The sequence below is a fragment of the Hirundo rustica genome, chromosome 12, assembly GCF_015227805.2.
Source record: "Hirundo rustica isolate bHirRus1 chromosome 12, bHirRus1.pri.v3, whole genome shotgun sequence".
NCBI lineage: Eukaryota > Metazoa > Chordata > Aves > Passeriformes > Hirundinidae > Hirundo > Hirundo rustica.
The window spans coordinates 13,979,860-14,004,555 of record NC_053461.1 but is presented as its reverse complement, the minus strand read 5'-3'; the positions used below and the strand labels follow the sequence as shown (position 1 = coordinate 14,004,555).

The 24,696-nt window shown below is 45.9% G+C and overlaps 1 protein-coding gene and 1 long non-coding RNA gene across 8 annotated transcripts; both read right to left on the bottom strand.

Annotated features, from left to right (window-relative positions):
- Positions 1-1,777: 1,777 nt before the first annotated feature.
- Positions 1,778-10,489, bottom strand: LOC120758060 (uncharacterized). The gene is made up of 4 exons (XR_005702764.2): positions 10,413-10,489; positions 9,583-9,658; positions 5,796-5,909; positions 1,778-5,705 (listed from the first exon to the last, which is right to left on the bottom strand). It is a non-coding gene; the product is annotated as an uncharacterized LOC120758060 (long non-coding RNA).
- Positions 10,490-16,336: 5,847 nt separating this feature from the next.
- Positions 16,337-23,318, bottom strand: SNTN (sentan, cilia apical structure protein). 7 transcript variants are annotated; one of them, XM_040076547.1, is made up of 6 exons: positions 23,265-23,306; positions 21,350-21,534; positions 19,461-19,603; positions 18,826-18,866; positions 17,938-18,077; positions 16,337-16,578 (listed from the first exon to the last, which is right to left on the bottom strand). In XM_040076547.1, exons 3-6 carry the CDS (start codon positions 19,568-19,570, stop codon positions 16,420-16,422), a joined length of 450 nt encoding a protein of 149 aa, XP_039932481.1. In that variant the 5' UTR covers positions 19,571-19,603; positions 21,350-21,534; positions 23,265-23,306; the 3' UTR covers positions 16,337-16,419. The 7 variants fall into 7 exon arrangements, with proteins under 7 accessions (XP_039932481.1, XP_039932483.1, XP_039932479.1 ...); XM_040076549.1 differs by lacking the exon at positions 23,265-23,306 and adding an exon at positions 23,009-23,080 and having other exon boundaries at positions 21,350-21,530; XM_040076545.1 differs by lacking the exon at positions 21,350-21,534 and having other exon boundaries at positions 19,461-19,669; positions 23,265-23,318.
- Between the last annotated feature and the right edge of the window lie 1,378 nt (positions 23,319-24,696).

Sequence of the window (24,696 nt, the reverse complement as noted above, 5' to 3'; positions counted from 1 at the left end):
ACAGGTTACAAGTGACATTGAAGAGAGCAGTGATGAGCAGGCACTTTGTGAGCCCTCCCTGTAAAAGGCAATTGCATCTGACAGCGGAACTGGTGGGACAGACCTCCAAAGCTCCCAGCTAATCCGTCGTGTTGAGGTCTGGAGCAGCTCTACACTGGTTTGGAGAGTAGTTTGTAATGTGCTTTGTACCCTCCTGTGCTCACTGCAGTTAGGGATGAGTTATTGGTCATTTCTTTTGGATAAACCCATCTGTGCAACACAGCAGAGTCCTATATCCCATTTAGAGACCAAAATGTATTAAAAGGACTAGGACTGGATAATAAGCCAGTTACCATTACCAACCATGCTGACTTACATTTCTGTTATCAGAAATAAAAAACTCACACAGCTACTGCCAAGCCCATGGGTGCAATTCAGTGTCTGAGGAACAGCAAGTGCCAGCTCAAGGAGCAGCCCCTGGGTTGATCAGGGCAGCCCAGCCAGGGGCTGCAGGTGCACTCCACATCTTCCAGAACCTTCCCTGCCCTTCTGTGACATGCAGGACACCACGAGGAGCTGCAGACTCAGACCCCAAAACAGCCTGGTTGGGGCCAATCCAGACATCTCAATCAGCCCATTGCACTGAATGCTGTTCTGTGTCTGCACACTGAAACCTCCACCACGGGCTGCAGCTTTTGTGTGTCAAGTGGACACAACACTGGGATGGAGACTGACCAACACAGGCTTGCAAAGCAACCGTGGAAATACATCAGCCATTGCAAAACTCATGGAATCATCCTGGTTGAAAAAACCTCCTAAGCTCATCAGGTCCAACCATTCACCCAGCACTGCCAAGCCCACCACCAAACCACGGCCCTGAGTGCCATGACTACGTGTCTTTTAAATTCCTCCAGGTGAGTGGAACGACAAGATTTGTCTTTACAACAAGCCCTGGGTCTGCTGGCAGATAAAACCAGCACTGAGAGATAAGAGAAACAATGGGAAGGATTCTACTGATTGATGAATGGAAAAGAAGATACTTGCCTTTACACACAAACCATAGGTTTGTTTGTAAATGAAATTGAATATTGAAAGATGAAAGCAACAATGGGGACAAACCCATAAATCCCATAAGAATTAAAAATTAGGAGGGTTATACATTAAAAGGGGAATCTGAGGTCTTAGGCATTTCGGGAAGCCTGTACCTCTCAAGTACCTCAGCCAATGGGGAAAGAGAGAGAGAAATGCGGCCGGGAAATTGGGATAAAAAGGAGGCTGCGTCCTCTGAAAAACTGAGAGACCCCATGGGAAATGCCCCATGGCCTCTCCCTTTATTCAAATAAAGTAAAAGACTCCTCTGTCTCCTTTTTGGACATAATACTCTGGTGTTCATGGATTAATTTTTCTAACACAGGGATGGTGACTCCACTGCTTCCCTGGGGAGCCACACTTCAACCCTTCTGGTGAAGAGACATTTCCTAACGTCCAACCTAAAGCTCCCCTGGTCTAACCTGAGACTGTTTTCTCTCAACCAGTCACTTTTCACCTGAGAAGAGAGGCTGAACCCCATCTGGCTACAACTTCCTTCCAGAGAGTTTTGGAGAGCAGTGATGTTTCCCCTGAGCCTCCTTTTCTCCAGGCTGAGCACAAAGTAGTTACTTCCCATTGATGCCACAATCATCTGTCATGGGAGGTTTTATATTTCTTTTATTCTGCTCCATGGCAAAGCAGAAATAAAAATGTTGCTGAGTTGGAACAGCAGCCCCATGTGAGTACAGCAGGTCACACTCAGCTCAGGGAGTTTCCAGCAGCAGAGGTGGCACTGGGCTTCCGCTGGGAAAATGACAATTTCAGGGGTTAAACCACAGGGACGTCTTGGCACAGCCAGCACACTGCAAAGGTTGATTTATTTCCACACAAAACACTGGAGGGGTTTCACACTCTGATCCCAGCAACAAGGACGGGAAAGACTCTGTGGAGTCTCTCAGGGTAATTTTGCACTGGAATGCAAGTATCTTCTAAAATAGTGTTGGTGGGGAGCTAGTGGTCTGACTGGGAAAAGTAAAGGAAAAAATAAAAGAAAAAAAATCTAGGCTTCAAAAGAAATTTACTTAATGATTGAAAGAAGCTGAAGAAAAAAAAAAGAATTCTTTTCTCCTACTAAAAAAACCAACTAACAAAAAAAAGTTATTCAGAACATCTCCATTTTCACAGACAGAAATTATTGTCTTACTTCTAGTGCTCTCTGCTTCTTCTGAGGAACTAGAATTTTGCAGAATGAGACAACTCTGTGAATTCTCACTTAATAGAAAAGCAAAATGTTTGGGGATATTTAATTTCTGGGAGTTTTAACCATACAATGGGATGCAACACAGCATCTGCTCCTTTGGCAAACTCTTCCCTCACATTTGTTTTGGTATATCAACAGCTTTATTCATTATTAAGGATTATTCACATGCCAAGGAGAGATTGGCATTTCTGAGAGATGCTCACAAAATTTCCGTGAGTTTTAGCACATGCCTCCTTATTAAGTTTACACCAGAAATATGGCACCCACCATCCTCTTGTCCTTAAAATTATTTCTCTCACTCATCAGCGCATGGTTTAGATCAAAACCAGAAGGCAGGAACAATTCCAGTCAATGATCTGTGAGCAGTCCCTCGTCTGAAGCATACACATCCAGAAGCCAGGAGTTGTTGATCACTTGGATTGAAAAATAAAACCCCAAATCAAACAACCCTGGAAAGGCTGTGTAAATTAGCTGCTTATTGAGAAAGATCTTATTTGCAGCTCATCACCTGACAGTGCCAGCTGCACCCTGACTGCTGCTCCCACCTTGCCGGTGGACATCGCTTCTCCCCGGGGCTGCTGCTGCTGCGATGATGGTGCTCCCTGCCCCGGGCACAGACCAGACGTGTTTCCCCCAGCTTTGTGCACAGAGGGTTACAGAACAGGCAGAAAGATCAAACCAGACCCGTCCCTGGTCTGCAACGAGCTGTGCTTGAACCACGGGTGTTTCCTGACACCAGTGCCCTTGGACTCTCCTGTCACACCCCGAGGAAGGGCCAGCTCCTCTGTACGCAAGCCTCTGCCTGCTGGCTCTTCAGGCTTGGGCTGGGACAGAGAGGTTTTGCCCAACCACCATCCCCATACCAGCCAAGAGACAAGACAGCACCACTCTCCACAGGAAAATTTGGCTGAAAACACAGAGCAGAAGATGTAACTCTTTCCCAAGGTGATAAGCAGCTGAGTTCCATAAAAGGCAAAACTGATTCACAAAAGGCAACAAGAGACCCTCCAAGAGCAAAGCACAGGGCTGATCCCTTTCACACAAGGTCCAGGAGGTGTTAACTGCCATAATCCTCCCCCAAGAATCCTTTTTAAGCCACAATTTCACTGATCTTTTAAAACCATATCCTTGAATATTTTCATGCACATGAATGTCTGCTTCACTCCCCCTGTAGGATAAGCCCAGTAATCAATAATCTACACGTAAAGTGCATCTGCTGGCTGCAGCATTCCCATTCCCACGGATGCTGTGGTATCTCAGGCACCTATTGAGTGGCCACAGCTCCAAGCCCAGCAAATCGAGCCAAGTTGCATCAGCTGTGCAATAATGCGCTCATCTGCCCAGTGCAGCAGCTCAGCAGCTGCTGTACAGCCAATTGAGATGTCTCTGCCCATGGCAGAGGAAGAAAGAAACCCTCCAAAGGCACTGTTTGTGAGTTACAGCCCAAGCACACAGTTATGTCAGGCTCTAAGTTAAATCACTGCAGGCAAGGGTAATCTTCTCCCCCTGCACGTACATTGCCACATCCTCTCCCTCTGTTCGCATCCCTCAGCCCCAGGATGTCCCTTTTGTTAGGTGCCACCTCTCAGCAAGCACAGCGCACTCTCCCTTTCATTGGGTCAAGCACAAGAATTAACATTTCAAAGCTTTCTCAGCCTGGGACACCTGAAGTGTCTTTCCATGACTATATAGGGAACCAAAGCCTTCTCCCATTTGGATCACAGCCAGATGTAGCTTGGTGATTTTTTCATCAAGGCAGACTTAAAGTCTGCATTCAACCCTGCAGGCAGGGCTGCCAAGAGCTGAGACCCAGGGCAGTGCAGGAAAGATGCACATGCTGTTAGGGCTGCGGGGGAAATCTCTGTGTTGATGACCACTTACTGCTTTTCCTACCAATTGTTTTCATAAAGGGGCATTTACTCAGAGAATGCTCCTTTTTGGAGCAGCGCTGTAAGATTTCCACAAGTGCAAGCTGCTTTTGGCAATTTCTAGAAGACATCTCAAATGAGTTGCTTGAAGATATACTATTGTAAAGCCAAGGTTATATCAGGAATCATTTACCTTTCAGAGGAAAATATGTTACAGTGTCAAGGAAAAAGGTAATATATAAGGTGGGGGTAGAATCTGCTGTGTATGAGACACAGCTTTCTGCAATGATTTAATTTAGTGGAATATGTTATACTCAAGTGTCTAAATTGGAAACCTGCTCTGAGCTGAGGAACTTTGATTAGACAAAGAGAAGAGTAATCACTTGGAGCACTGCATGCAAAGGGGCAAGCACCAACTCAGAATGCCTAATTTGTAACTTATATATGCACTGCAGAGCCCAAGCACCTTAATGGCTGAGATATTCTGCTTCATGCCAAATGACTAAACACTCCTCGTGTGAGCAGACTGTGACTTGCAGCCAGGTCATTTATCTTTCAAAAAAGCAACAGAGCAATCTTGTCCTCCCTGCTTGGAGGGCTCCTGAGACACAAGCATTTCAAGGTGGCTCCATTTCAATATGCATCATTTGAGAACCTGCTGTGGACAAGCTCAACCAGGCAGAAAGTGGTAAAGGTGTTTTTCCATATGCAAACTGTGATTGTTATTTTATGCTGTGAAAGAATTAACACATCACAGTGCACAGTGACCACGTGAGAGCTGCTTCTAGAAACTCTGTAAGAACCCAACCACAGAGCTATCAGAGAATGGCTTGGATTGGAAAGGATATTAGAGATTATCTAGTTCCAGCTCTCCTGCCATGGGCAGGGAACTTTCCACTAAATCACATTGCTCCAACCCCAATCCAACCTGGTCTTAAACACTTCCAGGGGTGGGGCATCCACATCTCTGGGCAGCCTGTGCCAGCACCTCATCACCCTCACAGGAAAGAACTTCCTAATATCCAATCTAAACTTACTCTTTCCATTCAAAGCCATTCCCCTTTGTCCTGTCACTGCATACCCTTTAAATAAGTTTTGTAAAATTATATAGGGTACGTGTGGAAAGCCCGAGCCAAGGAGCTGCCTACTCAAATACACCAGGAACAAAGCAGCATCTGTCCTTCAGACACTTCAACCTGGCCTTTTGAACACAGTAACAGGAGCACGGAGCTTCTGACTTGTCTTCAAATCCAGGTCTCTCTCTGGGGTCGAACTGCACGTGTTAGAGCTGAGAGCTTCTTTCCTCAGGCTCCAGCATCAGGAGCTGCTTGCTGCAGGACCAGAGCCCTCGCAGCAGGGAGGATGCACTTTGGCAGCCAGTGCAGGAGAATCACAGCCTGCAGCAGGCTCCAGGATGGGGTTCACCCTCCAGAGCTTTAAAAGAAACCCTCTGGAAGGGGGGTTTGAGTGCCACCATTCACAGCGTGGGCGCCTCTGTCCAGTGCACTCGAGAGCAGAGTCCCAGCAGCCTGCACTTCCTTCTCAAAGATAATTGCCCACAGTCTTATCTGGGAGGGAGAGGAGAAATGAAAAGCTACAAACACCTTCCTGTGAGGCCACACAGATACTGCTGTTATTTTTGTGGCATCAGCACATACCATGCTCAGCAGCAGTTGAAATCAGTCGTGCCTGGGAATCAGCAGACAGATCTCTGCCTGCTGTCTTTGCTGGTACATTAACACTTCTCACATTAATTCATCAAATTAAGTGCCCTGCAGTAAAGCAAAGAAAACTTGTTGGGGAAAAAAAAAAGAAAAAATCTTGTTAAATATTCTCCACAATTTTGTTTTGGATACTTTAGCCAACAGCATCCCTATACTGTGGTGCTGCAGACACTCAACAGTCTCTGGGACAAGTCTGTGTGTGGGGAGTCATAGAATAGTTTAGGTTGGAAGAGACCTCTGTCCTCATTGAATCCAGTCTCTAACCCAGCACTGCCATGCTCACCATAAAACCATGGCCCTAAGTGCCACATTCACATATTTTTTTTCAACACTGTCAGGAGTAGAAACTCCGCTGCTGCTCTGGGCATCTTCTTCCAATGCCTGACCATCCTTCCAGTGGGGAAACATTTCCCAATATATAAACATTTCCCAGTATAAACCTCCTCTGGAGCAAATTCAGGCTGTTTCCTCTTGTTCTGTCACTTGTTTTCTGGCAGAGGAGGCTGACCCCCACCTGACTAAAACCTCATTTCAGGGAGTGGTAGAGAGCAAGGTCCTCCCTGAGCCTCTTTTTGTCCAGGCTGAGTCCCCCCAGCTTCTCCTCATCAAATTTGTGCTCCAGACCCCTCCCCAGCTCCATTCCCTTCTCTTGGACACACTCCAGCCCCTCAATGCCCTTCTCGTGGTGAGGAGCCCAAAACTGAACCCAGGATTTGAGGTGTGCCCTCACCAGAGCCGAGGACAAGGGGACAGTCACTGTGAACTCCCCATGACCAATGACCACAAACAGGGTCCTGCCTCTCCTTGAAATCAGGTTCACACAGGGCATCTCTGGGACATCTGTTCCTGTAAAGATGAGCTCTTTGTATCTTTGGACTTGTATTTCCAGACAGGCTCCTTACACCCCCAGGGAACCATGAACTAATGAATAATTGAAATACACTATTTTGGAGCAGTGTCTCAGAGCTAACACCGCGTGAGCATTTGGTTCCTGCCACATGCAGCTGGGGGAGGTGTGGGGTGCGTGTCTGGAGAAGGGGCTGATGACTTTTCCATGGTAATTACCCTCAGCAAGACGCAGTTAGGACGCAGCAGTGTGCCACAGGCAAAATGGCAAAGCAGGGAGGCTCTGCTATCATCACGGCCCCCCTCCCTCTAAACTAATGGGCCAGATTACAGTGGAGGAGTTTCTGAGGAGGAAAAAAAAGAAGAGAGGATATTAAAAAAAAAAAAAAAAAAAAAAAAAGTGATGTGTGCCAGGAAAGTCCCAAACCCTCATGAAATATTTGGCACCCTTTGGGTTTTAACAAGCAGGAAAGGAGAGAATAGAAATATTAAGTTATGAATAAGACTGGCTTTGTACTCTCTACACTCTCACTGGCAGTAAAGTAGGACTCAGCTCACAGATACTAAAAAAAAGGAAAAAAAAATATTTTCTGAGGATCTTCCACAACAGATCCCAGTCACAGCTGCCTGTGGTGGGTGACAGCCCTGCTCTCATTATCATCGATACCAGAGACAAGAGAAATGACAATCGTGAGAGTAGGTTTAAGAGAGAGCCTACTAAAGGTTAGGAGACCAGTAGCTGCAAGCTGGGGAAAAGCTTTATCAGAAGCAGCAGCAGCAGGGAGGGACCAGGATGTCTCCTGGCAGAGGAAGTCTCTGTCACACCAGTAGAGCGATTGCCTGCTCCGTTTAGCAGCATTTTAATGCCAAAGGGCTTTTAACAAAGCCCCTCTCCAAGGCACTTAAAGCTGCCAGGATGGCACAGGATGAAAAGGAGGATCTTTTAATGCATTAATAAACAGAGGGATAAAAAACCCAAACCCCACAAGAATAAGGAAAAAGCCCCAGTTCTTTTGGAATGAAAAGGAGTGTAGCCAGCAATTTGTACTGCTCACTGCAGTCATAAGTGGCCTAGAAAGTCATTCAGAAGCAAAACGAAGTTTTTAGGTAAAATAAGTCAGAACAATGAAAACTGGAAGAGATTTTATATGTGCATATGCACACAGAGATATTTTATATGTAGCATGTGTACATTAGTAGTTACATGTTACACATATATTATCATATATGTAGTACATATTACACATATATTATTTTCATGCATATAAAGGTCTGCTTCACTACCCTTGCAGGATAAGCCCAATAAGCAATAATCTCCATGTAAGAGTGTATCTGCTGGCTGCAGCATTCCCATGGATGCCGTGGTATCTCAGGGATCTAAGTTTGTGTACAGATGAGTCAAAATATATTATATAGATATGTTGGAGTCCAGGGCATTCCTTTGGTTGCCCTGGAGGGTCAGGGCCCTGGGCAGTGGGGTCTGGGACCCCAGCCCAGAGCTCAGAGAGACACTGGCTTTGATCTCAGTCCATGGGAAAAACTTCCTACACTGAGAGAAGGTTTACAGGCCACAAGAATGTGAAAAAATAGTAGTTTAGCTTATCACAGGGTGAGAAAATAGTAATTTTAGGTTCCTAGCATTGAAGTGAATGGGGACAAGATGGAGAATCTGGAGCATTGTCTCCTTCTCCTTCCCTCACTCCATTTCTGCACTGACATGGCACAAAGTAGTTAGTGAGGATTGGGTCAAAGTAAAGATGACCTTTTTAGTAATAGTGATAGACATTGGTAAGAAATAGTAAACAAGAAATATGTAGCAATTAGTATAAAAGATAAGGACAGCCCAGCTCGGGGGGAGACGTGAGGAATCCATGCAGCTGCGAACATCTTGTCGGACTCCGAGAAAATTGTAAGATAAGAAACAATAAACGAAGTATGCAACCTTGAGAAATCTAAACCTGAGAACTCCGTCTCTTCCTTCGGCTCGGAGCTGTGCAGGGGAGCAAAGGACCCTGAAACCACCTCAATGTTGGGGAAAGCCCCTGACAACTGGCGTCCCTGGGTGGGCTCGAACCACCAACCTTTCGGTTAACAGCCAAATAATTGTATTTTATATACATACGCAGGTCTACACAAAGGACTCCCCAGCCCCATTTCCTGGGTACCCGGCTCCAGGGCGGGCGTGGAGGGACAGCACAGCAGCGTGTGGGGCTCCACACGGGAGCAAGTCAGCAGAAGCACCTTGGCAACAACTTAAGCACATTCCCTCAGAGCAAATCAAGTGCCAAACCGAGTGCCTGGGCTCCCTAGGACCCCCGAAGGCAAAGCCCCCCCGTTCTCCCCCGGGGCAGCCCCGGCCCATCTCCACCAGGGACCCTGAGGGCAGCAGAGGCCTGAGCAGCTGCAGCAGTCGGTGCACAACTGTTTCACTGCTTTTGCTCATTAGCTGAAGTTCAAGCTCTCCCCATTCCTTTAACAAACTGACTGAGTGCTCCAATCGATCCTGAGGCACCTCTTGGCCCCCGGCACCTCCCGGTTCTCATCAGGATGCCCACATCTAGCCAGGAATCTTGTTAGGAAAGAATTGTCAACAGCAAAGTGCTGCCAGGATGCAGCACAGCACACAGAGTGATCAGGTGGCTTCCAGCTCAAGGGGACAGCCCTGCCTTGCTTAAGTTCTTGATACTCACAACAAACAAACAATAAAAAGAAACAAGACCTGCCTGGCCCTTTCTAAGGCTGCCAGGGTGCAAGTTTTGTGCTCAAGATGCCTGCACAATGTCCTGGACACCAGCAACGTCCCATCTCCAGTTAATACCAGCATTTATTTTCTGGTCTTTCACAGATCTCTAGTGCAAGGAGGTATCTCACGTACCTGTAAGGCAGGACAAAACAGCTCTCCATCTGCTCAGCCCGGGAAGGCTCACACCCTGTCCTCTCTCCCAAGAGCTCTGCAAAAAAGTGGTGTTTGCCTTTAATCAGAGTTTCTGAGCTCATTTGAAATATGTGGCAGCTGAGGGCTCCCAGTTAAACACCTGAGGAAGAGCTGCTGAACGCTTCTCAGGGCTGGAAAAAGGGGAGAATCAGAGCCAAAATGTTGTCCTGTGAGGGCTCTGGCTGTTTCAGGTGGGGGTGAGGGGCAGCAGGTGTGTCCAGAGCGTGGCTGCCACCCATGAAAGCTACGAGCCACCTTCCTTGGGAGTCCTTTGCCAAGGTGTTAAATGGCTGCATCCAACAGTGTAAGGAAAATGGTTGTTTTCAAAAGCCTCCCGTCTCTCTTAGCCTTCTTTCACGTCCGAAGCCCGCTGTCCTGTTACATCAGCGGTGTCTCTCTTTGAGGTGAACCAAAAGGGAGGAGGTGACTCCCCCCAGACCCTGCAGCACGCACACAGCTGCCTCTCTGCTGCGACTCCGAGGTGCTGCCTGCTGGTCCCAGGGCATGGGCACACCCCAAGCACCCACCCCAAGCCCACACTCTGCCCAGGCTGTGGGGCAGCTCCGAGCATCGCTGCTGCTCCGCCTGAGCCCAGCGCCCTGGTCACAGCACGGGCCTGGGAGCTCCTGCAGGAACTCAATTCCGTCTGGAGGAGCTTTGCTTTTGACCTCTGTCATCCTCCAACAGGGATAAGGAGCCTGCAATTCCACACCCTCAAGGGCTGGAATTAGAGGAAAATGAAGCATTTTTGTTTAATTTGCAGCGCTTACCCACTCTTTCCTTCGCATGTACTTGAGCGCTCCCAGCATTGCTTGGCCTCGGGCTGCATTCAGCAGAGGGCTTTAGGTGCTCATTAATTAATGCTTAATTTGTGTGGGCCTCTGCTTACAATCCTTATGCAAATCCTTATCAAGTAGTGTTCTGTTTTCAGCTGAGCTGGATCCAAGCCCTAAAAAGCTAAAAAAGGAAAGACGATTGAGGAGTAAATGTGCAGGTAATCAAGCCTTTCTTGTCCTCAGAGGCTTTGCAGTAACCTTGGGTCATGTGTACTATGAGAATAAATTTAGAGGAGAAATAAAGAGTGCCTTAATGGTTGAGTCTTGCAGAATGTTGGAAAGCAACTGCCAATAAACACTTACTGGTGTGTTGGTTATTAATGTGATGTTTTTATGTAAATGCTTCTTCCCCTAGAAACAAGATAGATTTTTACCAGAGGAGAAAAAATGAGCTTTTTCTGTATAATTTAATCACTGTGCATGTTGCCTGGTACTAACGCAGCACTTGATAAAGCCACATCTAGTATGATCTGTTTTTAATTTGTGCTCTTTATTGCAGTTTGTTGTAGCTACCTAATTAAAATTTGTCAGGGAAGTAATCAGCCTTATTTCTGCAGTGAGATCAGTTTAATAAGAAAGTAATTTTGCAATTTGGTTCCATTAATTAATTAGGCAAAACCCTATATAATCCACGTAGTGCTGTATAAACCCAGGGATGCCATGACACCAGCTATGGTGTCCCAAGATAAAAGGGATATTTACTGTGGATATTCAATACCCAGAGTGGTTTTTGCCCCTGCCAGCTTCAGAGAAAGAAGTTGTCCTATAATTCTTAACCTGAATGTGTCTGCTAGTGCAGGTTTTCTTCAATCACACCTCAGAAGAGCATTATGTGGGGGTGAAGGCAGAACAACAGGATCAAGAAAAATTCACCAACAAATGCAGGATATGGGTCAGCATCTGTACGTGGGCTTCCTCCAACAGTCCCAGGAGTCAAAGTAAAAATGTCAAAGTAAACAAATCTCATACTCCAGGGACAACAAATCAAAGAAATAGTGGGAAGGCTGTCTGGGCAACAATTGGAGGAGGAGAAGGAAGGGTCTCAGGGTTGGGTTGTAGATTTTTCTGCTTGTCCCTGCTGTAAGAATACTTGGACTGCCCAGCTTCATTTTCCACACTCAAGCAGAGACCTGGCATCCATCAGTTTATCCAGTCAAAGCTGCCTTTCCAGAGAGCTTTTTTCAGTTTGTAGCATTGACTAATGCCTAACAAGGCTCCCAGTGATCACATGCAGCAAGACAAGACTCACTAAAATCAGCTCCCATGATCATTGTTCTCCTTTGCTCCAGTGATGCTCGAGTGCCCAGAGGCCAAGCAGCTTCTGTGTGTGAGAGGCTGCAGGAGTGGAAGGGCTCCTGGTGTCCTGTACATCATTTATTGATCATCTCAGGACAATCAGAGGCTTGATTTTGCCCACTGATGAGCTGCTGCATCTGTTTGGGCTGCTGTTAGAAGCGTGCCCAGCTGAGGAGGTGCCTCCCTCCCCCCGAGAGGTCCTGTCCTCTCACCGAGTCCAGCAGCAGCTGCCATGGTTTGTGTTTCTCTACACACCAGGATCCAGCAGATAGCAGCCAAGAAAGCAGGATCACGGCAAGGGGAATAAAAGGAAGAGGAAATCACAAATGGAAATTGGTCCCTCAGTTCCAGGGTTTGTGTTATGGATGTCAGAAATGTGAGGCTGCAGCTCACGCTGCTGTGGAGTGAGGGACATCTTGGGCATCGGGGTCCCTCCCTGCCCAGGGGCCCTCAGTCCTCCAGGTCCTGTTTGAGACTCAGTGGATCTCTGACAAGCAATCACACACTCATTTGTTATAAACCCAGATTTGCATTTTGGCTCAGAGGCTGTTGAACATTATTTGCTGTTTACCTTTGCTGGAGGAGGACTCAGTTCTAGGGATATAAACTCTTATATAGGGGGGAGGGAATAGCAGGTGAGCACAGGGAGGAGACAGCTTCACTGGAAACCTTGTGAACCACTGAGTGCAGTAAAAGTCAATGCAGGATTAAAAGCTGTCAATTCAAAAAGCCATAAACCACCACCTCTTCTACATTTATGTTCCCTGACTGAGCTTGAAACAAAGAGATTTTATTTTTTCAAGAGACATTTCAGAGCCCTCCTTTGAGGCTCACAAGTTATCACACTTTACAGAGGCATAAATCTGGGATAAAGCTTTCTCTCTGCTCTGTGTCAGCTCCTAAGGGGGTTGTACCACACAGCATCTTTCCAACATTCCTGGAGAAGGATTTCCTACCATGTAGCCACAATTTAACCACTTTCTTTGCAGGCTTCAATGCAAAACTCTACCTCTCTCTGCAAAGAGACCTGCTACAACAGGCACTTGAGCGGATGTAGCTGCTGAGAAGATTTCATGGGCCAGGACAAGTGGCAGCACTGAGGTGGGGGTGTGCATCACACAGGTACCTTCAAAGTGTACGCACCCAGGGCAAGCTCAAACTTACATGAAAAAGTAACACAACACTTCCTCTGAGGGAGGAGGAGACAAGGAAAACCTGTCTCAGGCTGCAGGGTTCCCTCAGCATCCAGAATCCAGCGCCCCAGATATGAGGTCTTACTGAAGGTACAGTAACAGCAAGATGATTGAAAAATGTACTTCTCTTCTCTGACAGACTTCAGAAGAATTGTACATCCAGTGTGTGTGGCCCTGGGCTCCCAGAAGAAAGTTCAACATGCAGAGCCCTGCCCTGACTCAGCTCAGAGTGCACTGGGATGTGAGAGTTTCCCTGCAATATGTGAGAGCCCCTCAGAGACTAAAGATTGATTTTAAAACCTTTCTAAATACATCAGGCCAAAGAGTTAAGGGCAAATACAAAGTAAGAGGTCATGGGGAGAAGCTGTAGGTGTGCTAATTAAAGTATGAGAATGAGCCTGCCCTTCCTGAGCTGATATTTGGAAACTGGAAGCTGAAGATCTGAGGCTGAAATTCTCCCTGACTCTCATTTCTCCTCTGGCAGTCACCTGAAAGCTCACATAACTGCAGAGATGATTCAGACCTTTCAGAACAGAACATAAAGCTCAGGTCCAAGGTCTGCAGAACCTCCCAAGGTTCATACCCAAACACTGACAGCACAAATCCCAAGCACACAGAGCTCAGGTCTTGACTGGCTCTTCACACCACTCTCACTCCTGAGGTATCAGATGCTGATGTGATGTTCCCACTGGCTGAGGCAGAGGAACCTGCAGATTTCATCAGCTCAGCTGCTGCTCAACTCCTTAGCACTTGCTGGGCTCTGCTCTGAGAAATCCATGACAAGCTCTCTTTCCTCCCAACAGGAGCAAGCTAGGAACAAAATAAAGCACAACAGCAGCCTTTTAAGCAAGCTTACAGCCAGCTCCCCGAGGATGCTGTCTGCAGCAGATCAGCTTCAAAGCCAACAGCTGAGAGTGCTCAGGGCAGCCACAAATAGTCTGAGTTAACAAAAGAGCATCTTCCACAGATGCAAGGTGCAAACTTCCGCCTACTCATAGCTAAAAGAAGATGCTGAGGCTCTTCCAAGTCCTTCTGCTTTAGAGCATCAGGTGGAACTTTCAAGGACTGATGCAGATTGAGCCTTGCACATCCCATTCTCTTTGTTCAGAAGCTCTTGCAGAAAGCACCACAGTGCCTCAGCTTCTGTGAGAGGAGCCCAGTGTAGGCTGGAATCCAGCTCCAGCTCTGCTACATGTGCTCACAAGGCACTTGGCTTTTCTCTGCCTCTTATTCCTTCCCTGCCATTTGAATATCTTTGCTATTGAGTTGTTCAGGAATTGCTTCTCACTTTGAATTTTCACCGTGCTTAGCACAAGGGGCTTTTGATCCAAGCCAGGGACTCAGGATGTTGCTCACAACACACTGAACTGGGAAAAAAAGGGTTTGCACACGATGAGACGACAGAGTGAATTGATCTGATGAAAGGCTCTTAAGTCATTAATTCAAGTCATGCAAGATTTAGAAACATTTCAGCAATAACAAAAACTCTGCTAGAGCCTTAGCAATTTCAAAGAACTTTTTCTTAATTGGCTTCACAATATGTTTTCCTTTCAGTGTTGTTTTGTTTTGGTTTTTTTTGCAACAGGGGGATGTTAGAAAATTTATGCTTCCAGCATCACCAGTGGCTCCCAAACAATCTTTTAAGGGCCGTGTTGTGTTTTCTTTGCTTGAATAATGGGAAACATGCCTAGAGACTCACATTCAGTCCATCACCCTACCCCAGAAAAGGAGCATCAGCTGATGTTTTAGGCTTTCACAAATCTACCTGGCCAAAAAACAAGGGGACAGGAAAAGAGGCTGAGTAACACCGGGGACACAGTATCAGTGTTAAACTGTGTTACCAGCATGGGTGACCCCATCCCAGGGCAGCAGTCACCCTCACAGCCCCGGGACACCAGTCCCTCAGCAGGGGGATGTGCTGGAGGGACGTGATTCTGAGCACTCCGACAGAAACGCTGCTGCTGGCTTGGTCACTCCTTGCCACAGGCTGGGTGCTGCCTGTTCTCACAACCCACCATCACCGAAGGGGCTCTGCTGATAAGAGCTTTTATCTGTAGTAGGACCAGTTGTGAATGTTTAGCCTCCAGATGAAGCTGTGTCCTGGCTGAGGTCCAAACCCAGCACCTTACCTGCTGAGATTTATTTCAAAACCCACCACATCCATTTGCATTTCTTCTTTCAGCTCCTCTCACACTGCACAGAGATCTTCCTTCTCCAACAGCTCACTGCTGGTCTCCTACTGTAGTCTTTCCTTCACATCAAAATCCATTACAACACTAAAAGCGTTTTTATGTGAAAGAGTTAAATCTCATTACTCAGCTGGCATAAATTTCCTTCTTTTAACACTAGAGGGTTTGATCCCTTCCTATTAAAAATTCATGCACCAAAGCTAAATCATTCTTGTCTTCTCCTTTCCAGACAAGGAAGAAGAAAAAACTAAAAAGGCTCCAACAATTTGCTGGATCATTCATCTTGGTAGAGTCTTATGAAATCCTTACAGAGGCTGTTCTGCTCCTGGGGCATGAGACTACTTTTCATGCCCCAAAGGGATGTCACAGTGGGATAAATGTTGGCTCTGAGCCAGGGCTTTGTAGGTAGGAACCAAACCAAATAGAAGGATGATGAGCATTTAATTAACCAAAATCACTCAGTTCCAATACAAACAATTTATTGTCCACCCTTATTTCCCACCCTCCCTGGTCTGGACCATCTCTTACCTGGTTTCTGCTTTTCAGTTTCATGGAAGAGCAGATTCAGCTGGCATGTTTGGGTCATTCCCCAGGTCATACAAGCACAGCACTGCCAAAGATGCCCTGCAAATACTGGACATAAATTCCTTCCATTGTGACCTCTAAATGAAGAGAGCAGTTGGAGGAAGAAATCAAACAAATGCTCCCTTCAGCAGGGCGAATGGTGGGGTGGAAACCAGAGAGACTAAAATCAATCTTTACCTAAGACAGCAACAGATTTTGTGGTCATTGCCCGTTGTGAAGCCCAGCTCTGGTAGCTCAGGGCTGAAGCCCCCGGGGTGACAGGGAGAGCCTGGGGAGCTGGGCAGCCCTGCCTCGAGGGGTGGGGCTGCACATTTTGGCAGAGCTGTCTCTCTGTCTCTCCCTCTCATCCCACACTATCCCAGGGAGAGGATGCAGGGGTCTGGGAGAGCATGGGCTGCCTTTCCCTGGCATTTAACGGGGCTGGGGGTTGCCCCCAGCTCTAAACTGGTCTTGGACCCAGCAGGAGCCAGTCACTCACTCAAAGCACGAATGTAGTGGACACAAATCCCTGAGCACAGACCTCGTGGAGTGTTTCAAGAGAGGAATAAGTTCAACCAGGTTTGGACACAACTTTATTCCAATTAAAAGGGACCAGCACGGGGTATCCAGGCACACAGTGGTATCTCACTCACACTTTCCTCATATGGTGCCAAGCCATTTCTTCTTTAAAATCACAGATCACTTTGTGGTTTTCACATTTTTGATCTCCTGCAGCAGGTCAGACATTAGAGTGAGACTGACTAACAAGATCATGAAATCTTCAAAATTAATTTTGTTCTCTGAGTCCTCATCCAAGGAAGAAATTATTTCCTGGTATTTTGGTTTGTTTTCTTGGCCCTATGGAGGATTTCAAATGGAAAAAAAAAAAAAAAAAGTTCCTTTTTTATTGCATCATTAGAAAAAAGAAAAAGACATCTACCTATGTAAATATTAATATATTTTTTATTTTCCCATTCAGGTTGTTATGCCCACATTCATATTAATTTTTCAAAAGGTATACAATGAAAATCAAACAGAAATATTATTGCAGTCAGAAAGGAGAACAACCAGTTCTCAAAGTTTCCATTGGAATCCAGAATATATCTTTTAAAAGACACCTAATCATGACTGAAAATCTGACAGTGATGATGAAATAGCTGGTAACTGCTAGGAAAAAAAGGGAGTTCTGTGTCTTGATAAAACTGAGAGGAGGAACGAACCAACCAACCAACCCTCTTAAATTTAATATTCAAATATATACAGAACAGAAACTGTTCATTTTACAGGCATAACTTTCGTACTGCTACTCTTGATCCTCTTGGGCATTCCTGTTGGAATGGATTATTAAAATTCTGTAACATATCTATTTTTTATATTTCCTTACGAAAAAACCTTGCTAGAGTTCCAGGGTGGTTTTTTAGCTTAATAATATCCAAACAAACTCAGGATCCCAAGCTTAATTGCTTCCAGTGGTATTTTCAATTCTTTTTCCAGTAAGGTGCCTGCTTTCTAATTCGGGGCCAATTTCCCCTCCCCAACCAGCCACGTGATTTTGTTATTTTTGGAAGTAAAGGTATTACCTCTCTCATTTACTTACTTGAGCTCTTTTTTATTAGTCCTAGATAGCTTTTCCTACCACTTGACAACTTTTTAATCCTTTTTCTTTTTTAATTTAGAGGGGGAAAAAAAAAACCCAAACCAACCCTGCAGGAAGTTTACAGCCACTGGTGCTTTGGCAGCTTCTCACCATACCCAGCCAGGTGGGTGAGGGCTTTCTGCTCCTCTCTCCCAGGAACCCCACCAGTGACCACGGCTCCGTGGCACAGGGCTGCTGCCTCAGTGCTCTGGCAAACCACCAAACACCTCATTAAATGCCATGGGTTTCTTCTCTTCATAAATCCAACCTCTTGGCATCGTCCAAGGGTTTTCATTTGGTTGGTTGGTTGGTGGTTTTTTTTGCAATTGCTCTGTTTTCTTTAAACAAATTCAAGCAGGCAGCAGTCGTGGTTTATTGCTGTCCCCCCTCCTCTGGCCCTGTGTTAGACACAGGCTCAACATAAAGCAACTAAATCACAGAATATGTTTGTACCAAGTCCCTGAAGTGTCACTTGGGATTACCCCAAGGACTGATGCTTGCCAGGCTGCAGGACACAGCCTGAGCTGCCATTCCTGCACCCAAAGTGCCCAGCCAGGGCTGTCCCAGGGCCACCCACTCACCTGTATGAAATGCCAAAAGTGGGATTGCAGTAAGCTCTTGGTTTCAGCTTTGCTGAGCTTGCTCTCGGGATCAGCATAGTTGTTATATACCAAAGCTGCTGTAGCAAAAGCCTTTTCAAGGTCTGAGCCTTTTCTTAGAGCTGGAGGGAGGAAAAGTTTATCCAAAAAAAAAAAAAAAAAAAAAAAAAAAAAAAAAGGCTTTTGAGGTATAATTGAAAGGAATCTGTTAGAACCATCCTGGGTGGGTGGAAATCTGTGTTGTTTCATTAAAGTTAATGAGACTGAAACTGTTTATACCCACAGAGGATCTGGCCCAGATTTTATTTGGAGTGGGCCAGCAACATGCCTCATATCCCATACAATCACACCCTGAAGGAAGCTTTCCTTCGGAGCTAGGGCTGTGACACGGCATGAGGCTTGAGACCCACCTGGTCTATCCTGACTCTGGGCACCCAGTAAGGACCTGCCACACCATGGGGAGAGCCCATGTGATCATCTCCTGGATGCATTTGGACTCCCAGAGTCCTGCACCAAGGAAAACATGGCCCATTTGGAAGCCTGGCTGCACAGGAACATCCGTGTCTGAGCATCAGTGCTGCACTTCAGCACTATGGCACACTTGGGATTAGGGCTGGACTCATTCCCCAACTCGTGCATGACTCCAAAAGACTGCATGCTACACAGGTGATTTATGTTGTGATTTTTTTATGAACAGGCAAGCACAGGAGGAGATGTGACAACACAGGAGCCCATGGCACAGGGACCCATGAGACCCTCTTGACTTGCATCAGCTGAGGATCTGCACGGCCTCTGCAAGCCCTGTGACATTGCCAGAACATTCTGCATGTGGGCTGTGAAAGACAAAGGGGCAAGGAAGGGTCCCCTTACCTTTTATTGATGCCAGCTGCTTGGCTATGGGTACGCTGGTGCTGAGGAAGCAGAGAGGCACAATTATCGCTCGGTAAATTGTGTCACGTATTTAATTTCTCCATGAATGAGCTTGCTCATTTCTGTTTTGTTTTATCCCCCAGGAACTCAGGGCTTCCCAAGGGAGAGTGTCTTTGCTTCACAGTGGAAAGGAAAATGGCCTCTACAAGCAGCACAAGAACATGACACAGCTTCTAATCCCTCACCTAAGTGAGCAGCCTGGAGTTGTTACTAAAGCTGATTATTAATTTTAAGCGAGGGACATTACAACACACTTCGTGTAATTTCTTCATGAACACGAAAGAGGCCCCAGAGATTTCTCAGTTTTATACCAATTCCCAGGAAAGCAGAGAGGGGTCTGCCATCCCCTCCTCACCAGCGCTCTCAGTTTGGAGCAGGCACATAGCTTTCATTTCCAGCAGGACTCACATCCGTGAGAAGCACCTCCCTGCTTTCCATCAAAACCTAAAACCTGCTTACCTTGTGCTGAATAGCTAGAAACTAATTACAGAGTGTGACAGAGACAAACACACCCAGATAATGAGTTTCAAGACAAACTCAGATCACCCAGAGGCTGTAACAAAGCCATGACTTACCCCTTGGGCATGCCTGCAGCAGCTGGAGAGCCTTGCTTGGTGGAAGCAGGAGCTGGCTGACTGACCGAGTACTGCTTGGTGCTGGGAACACTTGTTCTGCAGCCACACATCTCGAGGCCCGGCTGTTTGTGATCTCCAAGCAACTGGAGTAATAGCAAGCAGGCGGATTGAAGCTCTGCCCCGTGGCAGCAGCCCGCTGGTAGCCATGCCTATCAATAATGTAAACACTACCTGGGGATGGTGGAGCCAGTGAAATGCACCGCTCTGCTGCAGCCCCTGGAAGGCACTGCCGGGCTGGCAGGAAGTGGGGCTTGTATTTTATAGGGGAATTTGAGAGAAATAAACCAAACTCATAATGGAACCTGCATCCTCTTGGACCTGTGGGGGTGTAACTTTGCACCAGGAATAACTTTGACACTGCATCCGTTCATCTATACAAATTATCATTTTAATGAGATGCTTTCCCCTCATGGGATAATGTAACGCCCCAAGCTATAAACAGAGTTATTCCTACAGCCTGAGTCGGAATCCAAGCGTTTCCTGGCTCCTGAACCAGCATTTATCCTAGGTGAGCACACTCCTACTCTAATAGTTATTCTATTTCCTCGTCACAGTGCAGAAAGACCTGCTCTGCCTCCAAACCACTTCCAAAGCAGCTTCCAGCACGGAGCCTGTGCCGTGGATCCCACCCGAACGGAGAGTGCCAGCTTCTAAAAGCAGCACAGAGCCATATGGCAGAGCAGTCCCACGTTAGCAGCACTGGAAGGGCTCCAATGAACTTTGGTATTTATTGGCATGGATATCGCTATTAGAAAACACAGCTTGTCACACTGCCCGTCTCCACGCACGGGCTCCTCTCTGAGGATCCTTTGCCTAGAGGGGTCTAGACAGGATAACTTCAGCTTAAAAGACCAAGCAGCCACTTTAATTCCAGGGTGGTCTGTTAATAGGTAGTGACTTCAACTGCCTCATGCAGCTCATCATTCCTGGTGAAAGGATACAACACTGATGTTAAAACTATCCATGATGAGACTTTATGTAACGGGACACACAAAGGAGACTGCAACAGATGGCCTAGAGAATTAAAATGTTTTCCTCATTTAGTAGAAGCTAAATTACTGAAGGCTAATGAATAAGGATGTTCACCACCTCACCGTTCCTGGATTTTAATTATCTTAAAAAGCATGGGAAAAGAGAACCTTTAATTTTCCATCTAAGAGTGTCATTACTCAAACAATTCAGAGCCTTTTTCTGAGAGGTTTAAGCTGTCTTAGATCTCTGGTGCATTCTTTAGGACTGGCTCATGAATAAAACAGAGCCTGTAATTGCAATGACGAAGCCAAAACACATATAATCAATGCTCATTATTCCATCAATTAACACACTAAAATTAAACAAGAATTCAGGCTTAGTAATCTGCCATCGGCTAAAAAAAAAAAAAAAAAAAAAAAAAAAAAAAAGGAGATTTGATATCATGTTGAAGTGATAATTCCCTTTCACATCTGTTGAACCACACGAGGCATGAAAAGCATTACATCCCCGTTAATATGTGGAATGGGGATGTTTGGTCTTAGCGTCCAGGGTAAAAAACGAGAGTGAGAAAGACTCAGTTGCCTGTTTATCAGTGGCAGGCAGCAGTGTGAGCGGGCTGGCAAACCCAGCCCGCTGTGTTTTGGGATCCTTCCACCATAGATCAGATTTCAGCTCACAGTTGTTTTAATCTCACCGACTTTTGAGAGCCTGAGCTCTAGAACAGGTGATTTGCTTTGCTGGGGTAGTAGCAAGTTCAAACCAACCTGGGGTTCATTATCCCTCCAGGATACACTAATTAGCGTATGCACAAATGTTTGTGCCTGACAGATAAAGGGTAGCATGAGGACAACCCTTACCTTTGCAGATGCTCAGCTCTGAAGACAGTGAGATTTTGGCTGTGTGTGTTGCTCGAGTATTCTGGTCAGCAAGGTGTGTATGGAGCCAGGCCATCTGCTCTGTAGCTATTTTGGTACACACTATTTATGTTGGAAATATCCAGGTGCCTTTATTGGTCAGTTTTTTCACACATTAACAATCCTGTCTGCACAAAACAGACAACCTGCCACTTTGAGCTGCAAAATCTTTACAGGCAGTTCACTTAAAATAATTGCCACTGCAAAAAGTCACAACTTCTGCTTCGCTTTTGGTATTTTCCCAGAGTTTTCTGCTCCCTTTTTAAGGAAATGCTTTCTGCATTTCAAGAAGGCTGATGTTGTGAAACGTGTGTGTGTGACAGAGCCCTGACTCCCTTAGAGATGACCCTGGGCAGGGCAGGGGAGAGCCTGCCCACAGCGGGACATGGGCACAAAGGACACCTGCAACAGGAGATACACTCACACCTCCTGGCCTCAGAGGCTTCATTTCACCACCAAACCCTTCAGGAGCTGCAGAAGAAGAGCTGCTGACTTGCACCCAGGCAGGTAATAGCCTGAACTCCTCACCCAGGGAAGCTGTGGCTGTCCCATTCCTGGAAGTGTTCAAGGCCAGCTTGGACAGGGTTTTGAGCAACCTGGTCTAGTGGAAGGTGTCCCTGCCCACGGCAAGGGGGATGGAACCAGAAGATCTTTAATCCTGAAAATATTATTGCCAGGTAACTTTCCCTCTGAGGAATGTTTTATTATAGAACATTCAGACTTCAGAAAGGCAGCTGTATTCTTAAAAACCTAAAATCTCATTAATGGGTGACAGAACAATAAAAATGTAAGAGCAGAAACTAATGCAACCAACAGGATGCCTCCCTGCTGAACTATGAAAATTTTCTATTGAAATGCTAAGGTCTTCATAATAATGATAGATGGCATTGACAAATGATGGGATAATCAGCACCAGATATTAACAGCAAAATAGAAATTATTGCTGATGGTAAAGAATTCCAAAAGTAAAAGCTCCTGGGTTTAGCAGAAGCAGTGAATAAAAAGAAATCCTAAAAAAGAATATTTAAGTCAGGGAGAACATGAGCTAAGTCGACCATCCATTCACATACGTAAGGAACTTTGACTCAAATCTATCTTAAAACTAGTGGACAAAGGACTAAATGCTTGTTGCATGATATGGCATAAGAACTTTTCCAGAAAAGGATTAAATAACATGTGGCAGGTTTTACTCAGTAGTTCTTAATCTGTCTGTCATATTAACTGTGAAATTCTGGAAATACTGTCAGGAGCAGGCTACAGGGAGCTCCAATGCATGTTGATTCCACTGCCTCTTTCATCAGCATATCACAGTCTCAGCCAAAACTGATGCAGAGCTACAGCCTGGATTGCTCTTTCAATTAGGGAGCATACAAAAATCGGAAATAATTAACCTAATCAGGTCAGGCAATTGCAACATGAATTCATGCAACAAGAGCACAAACTTGCTCCAAGTCTTGGCCATCACTGAGGCTCTGTTATGTGCAGCTCAATGGCCACACTGAAGGAGATTTGGTCATCAGGAAAAATATCACACACGCTAAAACCCCAACCCCATCGAGCCAGGGCAGAGCCCCATGGGGCTGTGTTTGCATCTGAACTCACCCTTGTCTCCTTGACGTGCTGGGCAGGAAGGAAAGCAGCCTGCAGAGCCAGTGGTACCCAGATTTACCCTCCCTGCCCTCTTCAGCACCTTCCCATGGAGGCATTGATGCTCCAGCTCTGCGAAGTGCATTCCCTCCCCAGCCAAGAGCAACAGGGAAATCCCCAAACCAGGTGAATGTGCCCCTTCCTTTGTATCTGAGGCACCTGGAGAGAAACTCCTGTGCTCCCCCCTCCCCACCACCCTCGCCAGACGTACCTGCCTCTCCCGCATAGCTTCACACTTGATAATGCAAACATGCTCCTAACTTGGGTAGCTGAGAAATGGGCTATAAAGAGAAACACATGGGAAAACAGGAGGGACAGCACAGAAGATCAAGGAACATGTTTTTTCTCTCCCAGGCTGACCTAGTTATTTAACTAACTGGCAGAGGTACTCACTAATGATGAAGTAGGAAAGCAACGAGGCTGCCAGCAGCAGTTTCACAAAGGATGCTCGAGTTTAGTTTGCTATTTGTCTTAAATCCAGGTAACATCTTTTTCATCAGTTGCTCAACCCTTGGCTATGCAGTCACCATCCCCAGCTGAAATAAACTTTCAATTTTTCAACATCTTCAAAAGGATGTGATAAGACTCAAATCCAGAGGAAGGCCGAGGAAACATTCAAATACATTTTCTTACATAACACAGACAAGTGCATGCATCATTTTTGTTTTCACTTTTGCTGCTGCCATACTTTGTTAATCTGAGAAGCTATAGAGGAAGAGGTTTTTTTCCCTCCTAATTCAGAGTGAAGATTACAGTCCCCAAGGGTAATAACTAGCTCAACTGTTCTGTACAGCAGCAAGGAACTGAGGCACCTGTGAAGATCTGGCCAGCTGGGTAAAAGCAAGGGCAAGACTTCCATGAAAAGATGTGCCTCTTACACTACTTTTTCTTAACTCTTCCACCAGCCCTGCTCTTCAAGAGAAAACCTTAGACCTGGAGTTACACAAATAGTACCCAAAATATGACGTAAGCTTAATTCTGTTCCCAGCCTTGTCTTAGAAACTGCCCTTTCTCCAGGGGTGTGAACTCCAGAAAGCTGCAGTCCTGTGCTCACATGGTTAGACAAGAATTTCATCTGGTTTGAAATACAGGAATAAAGCAAAGCGAAACTCATTTCCATCCCTCAGCATTGGATAGGAAAGTTCAGGAATGGGGCCCTGCTGATTTGGGTGGAAAAGTTCATGAAGAGAAAGCTAGTTGACACAAAAACTATTTCTAGTGGAGAAGCTTAGATATGGGAGCTTAGTTTGGGATATTCCTCATCAACTAATAGAAAGGAAATTCAAAAGAACAACAATAACAAAAAGAAAGAATAGAAGCAGGACTATATGGGAGGGGTTATGAAGAGCACACATCCCATTACACCCCTTGTCAAACAGATTTCACTTTCTCCTGACTTGCTGATCTCTACCTTTTTTCCAAACTTAAAAGAAAAACCAACCAACCAACCAAAACACCTCCCCGAACAAAACCCCAAACAAACAACCCCAAAACCCCCCAAACAAACTAACTAAGAGCCAAAATAACGTTTTTCACTGACCCAGAAAATTGTATTTTGCCCTCATTTGGAATAGGAGAACATTTAGATATTCCAGTTTGTTTTCTCTACAACTCACACATAACTTTCCAGCAATCCTCAGAAC